Raw genomic sequence first — 10,599 nt, 5'->3', positions numbered from 1 at the left:
TTCTTTCTTACAATTTTTTTTTTTGAATATGTATGTGCCTTTGCATTCTAATTAAGATTATTGAATTAAAATGTAAAAAATTCAAATATTATTATTATTAGTATTATTATTATTATTATGCTGAACATTAACGGTTAATAATTTATGTTAAAATTAATAAAATTAAAAAATATTGGAAATTTTAATAAAAAAAATAATAATCTCTCTTCCTAAATAGTTTCCTTAAAAGTGAAAATGTTACGTCCATTTAAAAAGAAAGTCAAAATGTTAGGTGAAAGACGGAAAAATATATAGGGAAAATTAAACTCATTGATTGAAAATTTTTAAATTTATTATTTTATTTTTATATTTAATTTTTGCAACAACATATTAAATTAAATGAATAAAAAAAAATTATTTTACTTTTTGCCTCTCAATTTTTAGTTCTCCCTTCGCTTTCCGAACAAGAGAGAAAAGTAATTTCATTTCCATCATTCTCTCCGCTCACCATTTCTCTCCTAACACTTTCTTTCCAATCATTTTTTCAAACGGAGAGTTCATTTTCCATCCCCTACATTTCTCTCTATAACTTAGCTTCCGTTTATTCTTTTACACTTGTGTCCAATTCTTCATGAGCTATGGGTAACGTCTTTTCAATTCAATGCAGTGATGCCTTGATCGGTCTTTGCTGGGATTGCATTGCTGGACAAGCTCTTTATGTATGTCAGCTTGAAGACAATCTTCAAGAACTTGAGACTGCAAGAGATAAATTAAGAGAGTTGAGGAACGATGTCATGCGGATGGTCGTCAGTGAGGAAACGCCACAAACAGTGCAGCTGGATCGAGTTGGAGGATGGCTTTCAAGGGCGGATGCTACCATTACTGAAGTTAATATACTCCTCAGCAGAGCTCCACAAGACAGACAAAAATTGTGTCTCGCAGGCTGTTGCTCCAAGAACTGTAAGTCCACCTACATGTTTGGGAAAAGCGTTTACTCAAACAAGTAGTTGATTTGATGAGCGAAGGTGAATTCAAAGAAGTGGTTATCAGGGCCCCTGCTGTCCAACTTCAAGCTGTTCTCGAAGCTTTGAAGACTGCAAGACAAGAATTATGGGCTTCAAAGGAGGATGTGAAGCGGAAGGTTGACTTAGAAGAAGGACAACAAAGGAAGGCGCTGCAACAAGTTCGATTGTGGGTTTCGATGGTGGAAGCGATGATAACCGAAGCAGAGGAGCTCGAAAGAGATGGTCCACGACAAGTTCACAAATTGCTAGGTGGAGATATTTCCAATTACATGTTCGTGGGAAGGGTCGTCAAAAAATTAGAAGATGTGATTGCGTTAAAAGCCAAAGGAGATTTTAAGGAAGTGGTTGAGAGGACACTTCCAGAACCAGTGGTAGTAAGAAATGTTAACCGAACAGTGGGCACTGAAACTGCCTTAGACGAGGCATGGAGCTTCATCACGGGAGATGAGGTGGGAATTGTTGGCATATACGGTATGGGGGGAGTCGGTAAACTACTCTCCTTACTCAATCAACAACAGATATGCCACTATATCTAATAATTTTGATGTTGTGATTTGGGCTGTGGCTTCTAAAGATTTGAAACTCGAGACGATTCAAGAGCAGATTTGGGGAAAAATTGGCATTTCTGATGAGAAATGGAAAAAGAAAAGCTTCCGTGAGAAAGCGGATGACATATTCCATGTACTGAGTAGAAAGAAATTTGTATTATTGTTAGATGACATATGGCAGCGTGTTGACCTTGAAGAAATTGGGGTTCCTTTTCCTACAAGACAAAACAGATGCAAGATAGTATTCACAACACGCTCTTACAAAGTAGGCAGCCAAATGAAATCTGAAAAGATTATAGAAGTGAAACCTTTGGATTGGGAAGAAGCTTGGGCATTGTTTCAAAAGAAGGTTGGGGATATTGATCTTGATATTGTTCCTCTGGCTCAAGATGTTGCCAAAGAGTGTAGAGGATTGCCAATCGCTCTCATTACCATTGGTAGAGCCATGGCCAGTAGAATTACAAGGGAAGAATGGAAGCATGCTCTTAAGGCACTAAGAAGTTCTGCCTCACGCCTACTAGTAATGGAGGATGAGGTATTTCAAGATATGGAGGTTGAGGTATTTGTACGATTGAAATTTAATTATGATAGTCTGAGTAGTGATAAAGTTAAATCTTGTTTCTTATATTGTTCCTTGTTTCCGAAAGACTTTGAAATTCCCAAACGTGAATTGCTAGATTATTGGATTTGTGAGAATTATGGTGATTGCAATGAATCATATTCTATAATCGGTTCACTTGTTGGGGCATGTTTATTGGAAGAGCAAGGCTAACGTGTGAAAATGCATGATGTGATTCATGACATGGCTCTATGGATAGCATGTAAATGTGAAAAGAAAAGCACAAGTTTTTTGTGGAAGCGGATGCCCAATTAACTCAGTATCAGAGGTTGGAAAATGGGAAGGATCAAAACGGATGTCCTTGATGGCAAACTCCTTTGAAAGAATCCATGAAGTTCCTAGATGTCCTGATCTCTTGACTTTATTTCTAAGCGATAATCATCTTAAGGGAGATCGGTGATGGTTTCTTTCGATTTATGGATATACTAAATGTTCTAGACCTCTCAAGCACTGGAATAAGGGAATTGCCGATGGAAATATCAAAATTGAACTCATTGCAATATCTTAATCTGTCAAAGACATTGATAAGGCAATTGCCAGTTGAGTTGAAAATGTTGGTAAATCTGAAATATCTGAACTTGGAGAATAACATCGATATAAATATGATTCCAAGGGGAGTCATATCTAGTTTATCATCATTGCAAGTTTTGGAAATGTACAACATTGGTTTTTGTGAGGTCTAAAAAAGGGAAGATAATATGCTAGTAGAGGAGTTACAATGTTTGGAACACTTGAATGAACTGAGCAGCACAATAACAAGCGTCTCAGGTCTCTAGAGTTATGTCAACACCCACACATTACTCAACTGTACTCGAGCTCTAAGCCTTCAATTGTTTCCTGGTCCACAATCTCTCAACATTTGGTGGTTAGCAAATACGAAGAATCTAGGATTTATATATATAGTTGGTCGAAGTGATATAGGAGAGCTGGATGTTGATGTTGTCATGGAAGAGATGGAAACACATGATGATGCAGGTAGAGGTCTAGGCATGTCACGACCCAACCTATGGGCCAGACCGATACTAGGACCTGGGCTAGTTTAAAGCCCCCGAGGCTCGTAGTAAGCCTAACTATTCCTCAACCCAATCCTAAGGCCCATTTGGGCCCAATTTCAAGAATTTAACCAAACAGAGTCCGGCTATAAAATGGACCATATAATGGAGAATTCTTGACTCACCCGACCTGTAAACACAATATATAATCATTTGGGGAGCTCAGCTCACCCTCCACATACTCATCATATTATAAAATCCAATGGGAGCTCAGCTCCCTCAGCCAATCCAGTCACGCATGCAATTAATATTCTTACAAATTCAACACAGTATTATATTACAGACCCAAATTAAATAAAATGCTCCTAACACATGCGGAGTCTAAAATTTAACTCAATTGTACAAAATACACTAAATACTACTAATTGGCCTGCGAAGAAGAAGAGCAGGTTAGTCACAATAAGTAATCTTCCTGTAGCTTAGAAAAAAAATAGATGAACAGGAGTGAGCGTTCGACTCAGAAAGTAAAATACTAATTTCAACTATAATTTCTATAGCTAACTAAAGCTAATGCATCCTAAGAAATGGATTGCAACATCATCATAAATTTCATACAAATCACATCATAGCAGTAAAAAGGTAATTTGGAGCACTCACACATCCAACACTATTCAAACAGTACATATATGGGAGCTAATCCCCTATACAGCTCTCTTAATCTAACCTCTACCAGTGAGTGTCTCTGAAGCAGGACTTTCGATTTTACATTATAAAAATTTCGGTTATTTTGATTCGGCTAGGTTTTAAAGAGAAAAAAAATCGGTTAAAACGAACCGAACTGAATAGGTTTATTAGTTTTGAATTGATTTATTTTTATAGAGAATTTATGAATTATATATAATTTTTTATATATAAATTATTTGATTTCATTGATTAACGGTTATTAGGTTCAAACCAATGTCAAAGTTAGACCAAATAACTTGAAAATCAAGTCTAAATTAAAAAATCAATAAAAAATCAAAACTGATCGGTTTGAACAGAACAGAACCGAACCAAACCGAAATAGAGCAGTTTGGTTTAATTCAGTTTTTCATCTATTTCAATTCGGTTCAATTTCTAAAATTTATAATTCGGTTTTCATGCTTTGATTCGGTTCGGTTTGGTTTGAACTAAATGCTCACCCCTACTACCAAAAGCAATGAAACTTTTATGCCTATCAGTACCCTATAACCTTTTTTTTTTTTTTTTTAGTTCTTCAATTTTGTACAGTTTAAGGCAAAGAGATTTTGTTTTTGCAAGTCTTGAGAACATTTTTTACTATGGCCAAGGTGAGTTTAAGTATGAGATTTTCTCATGTTTATTACTTATAAAAATAAAGCATGAGGGTGAAAAATAGGAAATATTATAAGGGTTCAATAGGTCGAAAAAGGTGGTCATGGGTGTGAATTGTGATAGATTTTTCTCAATTGGTTCAGTGGCAATTTTGTTTGTTAAGCATTTCCAAAAATTAGATTCTAGCTTTGAAATCAAGGTATGATTACTCTTTTATGGTGCAAGTGTAACTATAACCTATTAAGCGTTTTAAGAACTCTTGAGTTTTGTGTTTCAGTGTAATGTCCAACATACATCTCAGCATTACTCTCTGAGTACCTGTTTCATTAGTGTTATTGGTGCATAAATTCAGAACATTTCCCATCTTATGTGAGAAGCATATGGATTGTCTAAGATATGCCTCATTTTTCGGTTTAGAGGATTTTGACTCAGCTCAAGACTGAATTCCTCTGACCCGTAGCACTAAAGAGTTCCATTTGAATATGTGATTATAGAATTATGTGGATGATTGTAGCATTGTCTGACCTTCCTTTTCTTTATAAAAAGAAAAAAAAATTATGAATAGTATGAAGTTGATGGGAGTAAGGGGTGTTCGAGTTCTTCCATATTTGTAAGTTTTAAATCATTACTGATTTTTTTTTAGAGGGAGAGGATAATGCTGAATAGGAAGATGATATTCCTAATACAATTTAGGAATTATATTCTATGTAAAATTAGGAAATTTAAGAGTTCTATTGTTTAGGAATTTTATTCTTATTAAGTTTATTATTTAGGAATTTTATGATTTCCTACTTTATTTCGGTTTAATTTAGTATTTCCTAATTAGGATTGAATTAGAATTCTAAAATCCTAATGTGATTGGGATTCCTAATTCTATAAATGACACGTCGTGTTTTTATTGTTATTAGACAAGTTTTATTATGAAAATTTTATGCGATCAATAATATTTTAGAGAATTAGAGCCTAAATTTAATCTGAATTTCCATAAGCTTCCACAAACTTTTAGTCCTTCCACAATGCCCTCAAAAATTCCCTTTACTTTTTGTCCAAAATTTTATGTCTTGTTTACTATAAAAAAAAAAAAAAAGCCAAATAGAAAATAGAAAGCTTTGAGAAATAGGGCAACCTAGCATGCACCCCACCCCTCACCATACCCCACCATCCGACCATCAAACCCAAGCACCACCACGGCCAATCCACCAGCAACATCAAGCAACCCTTCAGGTGCCTTTCCTATCACTTGCACCTTTCTAGAAAAAGAAGATCTGACTGGGTCAGATCTTGACCCGAATCTAGACCTACAAGTTTTCTAGATTTCTCTAGCAACTGACCCTTCCCAACCCTATCCAATCGCTAATCTGCCAATCTCTGTTGTCGGAACTGTTGTCTGACTTCCTAGCTGCAAAATCCATTGGGTCAAGTCAAGGAATCTATTGGATTTTTTTATCCAATGAAATTGACTCCTAATTTGCTAAAATTTCAGTTTTCTTCAATGAAGTATGCTTTCTTAATTTGAAATCATAATGTGGACAGAAAGAGTATAGGATGATATTGATGATTATAAGATTCAAGATGAGTTATGGGATGCAATTCAAAGAATACAAGATAAATTGATGATTATTATGAACAACTTGATGAAGTATGTTATTTGATTGATTTGTATGGAGGTCCTAACTATGCTCCTTGTGGTTACTTGATGAGTATTGAGATATTCAACTAATCTTGCAATATAGGGAGAAAATATTTGAAGAATGTAAGAATGAATATCATGATCAACAGACTCATCAATAAGTTAAGGATAAAGAACTTGAAGAATTTGAAGCATGGAAAGAAGCACATTTATTCCAATTGAGAGAACAGTTGATACAGTGAAAAGTATTGAAAATATAAAGGCAAAAGTTCTTGAAAAGCAAGCCAACAACAAGAGAAGCTTGAATTTGAATAGCTACTTGACGTTGAAGATGAAATTGAAAATGAGCAAACTGAAGAACCTAAGATCGAAGAACCTGAAGATTTGAGTCTTGAGCATTCACATGTTGAAGAACATATTCTAGAGCAAGAAGTTGAAAAAAATGCACAAGCAAAACTTGAGGAGGAAAAATTGCAGAACAAAGAAGATCACTCTATGAAAACTTCAACAAAGATTGAATAAAATCAAGTTATTTCTAATAATTTGAAGAGCGTTTCAACTGTTAAGAAGCTTGATTTTATTTGTCCAGATCCTTTTAGAGATGCAAAGGAAAGCATGAAGTACTTGATTTTAAACTTGTTGCTACCACACAAGAATGAAGAGTTGATTGTCCTTTTAATACAGTTTCTGATTCTCTTGCACTTTAAGACTTAAAGATGAGTTTTTTCCAACCAAGGGAGAATAATGCTTAATAGGAAGATGATATTCCTAATGCAATTTAGAAATTATATTCCATATAAAATTTGGAACTATATAAAATTAGGAAATTTAAGAATTTTATTCTTTAGGAATTTTATTCTTATTAGATTTATTATTTAGGAATTTTATGATTTCCTAGTTTTTTGCGGTTTAATTTAGTATTTTCTAATTAAGATTGAATTAGAGTTCTAAAATTCTAATGTGATTGGGATTCCTAATTCTATAAATAAGACTTAGGGTTTCTATTATTATTAGACAAGCTTTGTTATGATAATTTTATAAGATCAATAATATTTTAGAGAATTAGTTCTCTTTTTCAAGAATTGGTCCTTGTTTTGTTCTTTGTTCCTAGCTGTTATACATCAGGAGGAGTGGGGCGGTTAAGCTATGTTAATAGCTGAGGACTGTAATTTGAAAGTTTCATAGTTTAAAAGAGCATGACTTATTAAAATTTTAAGCAAAATGCTAAAATATATTGGATGCTTTGGGAGAAAGAAGTGGCCTATCTGTCAAAATTATGAGGATGGTTGTTTAAGTTTTCCAGCTTAATACATATAATCAGATTTTTCCAAAGAACACTGCCTTTAGTTTGGGGAGATATTAAATTTTAAAGTGAAACCTTCCTTTGCCCAATACACATACATGCACAGATGCTGGAAAAAAATTGCATCCAGACCTTATTTTCTTCTTTTCTAATGGCAATGCTATGGCTTATCTAGGTGCTTCACCAACATCCTATAATGTCTGTACCATCATCTTCTGATGCTGTGTCATCAACTCTTTCTGGTCATTCTCTGTTTCCACTGTTGAATTCAGTTTTGCAGACAAATATTCTTCAGAGGGTATGTAGCATCCAGTATACTTTGACATGTTGGTTCTTTAAATATTACTATTGCTTTTTCCTCAGCAGCTTATGCTACTTGGCCTTATTCCCTTTCAACAGGATACTATTCTTACTCTAATGAAGCAAGTTTGTGGTTGCGACAATTCAGGTGCAAGCAATTGAGCCCTTGCTCTTTTTTTCCCCTTCCCCTGGGATTAAAACTAGGGATCTTACCTTGATGTTTTCTATGTCTTTTGTAGCCAACCGCGCCACTGATGGAGGATCCACACTGGCACAATTAGGTTCCACAGAGAGATCTTTGGTATGTAAGCTTTAGCTTTTTATACTGTGCAGGAAATTTACAGCAAAAAAATCATGCAACTCTAGAAGTTTGCTATTTGATAAAATTTTCTGCTATAAGAAGTGCTAGAATATTCTTTCTACGAATGAATTTAAGAATAATGACATTATTACTATTATTTGTAAATTAGGGCTTTATTACTGAAAAGAAAGAGATCACATGCATATGTTGTAATCAGCTTTGGGCAACTCTAGAAGTTTGCTATTTGATAACATTTGCTGCCATAAGAAGTGCTAGAATACTCTTTCTATGAATGAATTTAAGAATAATGACATTATTATTATTATTATTATTTGTAAATAGGGCTTTATTAATGAAAGAAATAGATCACATGCTTGTGTTGTAATCAGCTTTGGGTAACTAGGAAGAGCTGCAAAGAAAACTAAAGAATATAACCTGATCATACACTTTCATGATAAGTTAATGGGTTCTAGAATTAGGTAACAACTGAGAAATAAAAACATGTGTGAAATATTTTAAGTGGGTAGGGGCAATATTAATGCTTAGCTATTATGGTTCTTCGATTTGGATGGTAAAACTTCCACATTATTATTTTATTTTATTCATTCTTAAACTTTTTTTTTTCAGAGTTCCATCATAAGGTGTAGAATCAGCCAAGGCTGGAATTATTCTTGCTTTAGAAGCTAAATGGTTTAGTTACCATAGCTATTGCAATCAAATGGGCTAATTCCCCATACCACACATCTTGTTTCTCTCTCTCCTTTCTTTCTTTTGGATTACTTTAATCTTGTTAAGTGTATTCTACCACTTCTCTAAATTCTAAGTCTTTATAGGTTGGCTTTGTGACATATGTCCTTTACAATTTTCTTGTTTTCTTGGATTGTTAGCATTCCTACTATGTGCATTCATTAAAAAATTCCTGCCTTGGTGATCTCATAATTACTTGCTGGATACATTTGCCTGGATTTAACACATCCACATAAAAGATGACTGATAAATGACAGAAGTTTTGTAGTTTGTCAAAAAATTTTAGCTTTAAGCTGAAAACTCTTATGGAAGGGATATACTTCTTTCTTTCATTTTCTTTGAGGGGTTTAATGTTGGAGTTCTTAGGCTTGCAGAGCTTATAAATTCTATCGTATGCTTACGCTAGGCATTCTATTTTACACCATTGCTTTTGTCTCTTCAGATGATTTGTAAGAGTAGTGGTTTATTTGGGAGCTTTTCCAACCATAAGGCATTACTCATTTTTGCACAAATTGAGTTTGTTCTCTGCATTTACTGAGTTGTGTAATGGCAAACTAAATTTATTCAATTTTTATGTTGTTAATTCCCTATAGCGCCTGTGACCCAAAGCTGACATGAAAAATCTCAACGAAGTTTTATTTTAAATTTGAGATAATGATTTTTGTGCGAAATTTGCAGCTAGAAGCTGCACATGACAGGGAGAAAGAGTTACTTCATGAAATAACGGAGTTGCAGTGGAGGTATTTGTTGTATTTTGCAGATGCATAAATGCTCGATGTACTCATACTCACACACTATACATTCACATGCTATTTAATCCTCTATCAAATCTAATCATGTCTTGTTTTTTAATATATAGGCTAGTATGTGCTCAAGACGAACTCCAAAAATATAGAACAGAAAATGCTCAGGTCAATTTTCAATAAACTCGACTCGCATGCTCATCTATTTTTTGTCTGGCCCATGGATAATCTATCGTCTAATACAAGAGTTTCAGGTATGATTTCATTATTGAACTCGAAGCTGGGCGAAATTGCAACAATTTGTTACTCAAAACGAAGTTAAAAAGAGTGGAAGGAAAATACAGAATGAAGAAGAGAGACATTATTAAACATTGTTAGCTCATTATTATTTGTAGCATAGATTTGTTTTGTTATGCATTAGGCAGGATAAACAAAACCCATATTAGTATTACCCAACTTGTGCAGATTAAGCAATGATACTATAAGTTGTACATGAATAATATTATCCTTTCCAAGCCAGCTTGGGAGTTGTAAATATGACCTTTAAGCTTAATAGTAGGCATATTCTCTACTGACTTCTGTAACCAAAAGTGCATTTGATTTTTTTTATTTTTTTTAGCCTCATTTAATCCAACTCTATTGTGTACATGTGTTTGTATTGCCTGTGTTGCGTCTGTGCATCATAGGAGCTCATATGTTAAATAAGCGCAATTTGATCATTATTATTGTAATTTTTAATTTCGAATTATCCACTTAAAACAAGTTGGTGTATGCTCGATTTGGATTTTTACTAAACATTTTAAATTACATATTAAAAATTTGAAGCTTTCAACTATATAATTAAAATTTAATATAATAAAAAAATTTTGAATTCTTTATATATAAGTTGATGTATGCTAGATTTGGAAATTTTTTGGATAGCGCAATTTAGATTTTTTATTTAATCTTTGCAACTATCAACGATAGACAATTACCAAATAGGGAATCCTTCTATATTATAATAAGATATCTCTTACGCAAATAACCCAAATAAAAAAGATCCTTTCGTGATCACATCGAGTAACCACTTTCCTTAATCTT

The 10,599-nt window shown here is 33.7% G+C and overlaps 3 protein-coding genes across 3 annotated transcripts; all 3 read left to right on the top strand.

Annotated features, from left to right (window-relative positions):
* Positions 1 to 617: 617 nt before the first annotated feature.
* LOC131183342 (probable disease resistance protein At1g15890) lies at positions 618 to 2,324 on the top strand. Its single transcript, XM_058154127.1, has 3 exons — positions 618 to 939; positions 1,005 to 1,375; positions 1,422 to 2,324. Exons 1-3 carry the CDS (start codon positions 618 to 620, stop codon positions 2,322 to 2,324), a joined length of 1,596 nt encoding a protein of 531 aa, XP_058010110.1.
* Positions 2,325 to 2,587: 263 nt separating this feature from the next.
* Positions 2,588 to 6,647, top strand: LOC131183340 (uncharacterized). Its single transcript, XM_058154118.1, has 3 exons — positions 2,588 to 2,837; positions 3,042 to 3,146; positions 6,457 to 6,647. The coding sequence occupies exons 1-3, from the start codon at positions 2,588 to 2,590 to the stop codon at positions 6,645 to 6,647; spliced, it is 546 nt and encodes a 181-aa protein (XP_058010101.1).
* An 814-nt stretch (positions 6,648 to 7,461) lies between these two features.
* On the top strand, positions 7,462 to 10,090 carry LOC131180035 (uncharacterized). Its single transcript, XM_058147642.1, has 6 exons — positions 7,462 to 7,726; positions 7,828 to 7,876; positions 7,968 to 8,029; positions 9,455 to 9,516; positions 9,636 to 9,687; positions 9,774 to 10,090. The coding sequence occupies exons 1-6, from the start codon at positions 7,625 to 7,627 to the stop codon at positions 9,777 to 9,779; spliced, it is 333 nt and encodes a 110-aa protein (XP_058003625.1). The 5' UTR covers positions 7,462 to 7,624; the 3' UTR covers positions 9,780 to 10,090.
* The last annotated feature ends 509 nt before the right edge of the window (positions 10,091 to 10,599 follow it).

The sequence above is a fragment of the Hevea brasiliensis genome, chromosome 1 (genome assembly GCF_030052815.1).
Source record: "Hevea brasiliensis isolate MT/VB/25A 57/8 chromosome 1, ASM3005281v1, whole genome shotgun sequence".
NCBI lineage: Eukaryota > Viridiplantae > Streptophyta > Magnoliopsida > Malpighiales > Euphorbiaceae > Hevea > Hevea brasiliensis.
The sequence above is the reverse complement of the archived record's forward strand: the minus strand, read 5'-3'. Positions and strand labels throughout refer to the sequence as shown.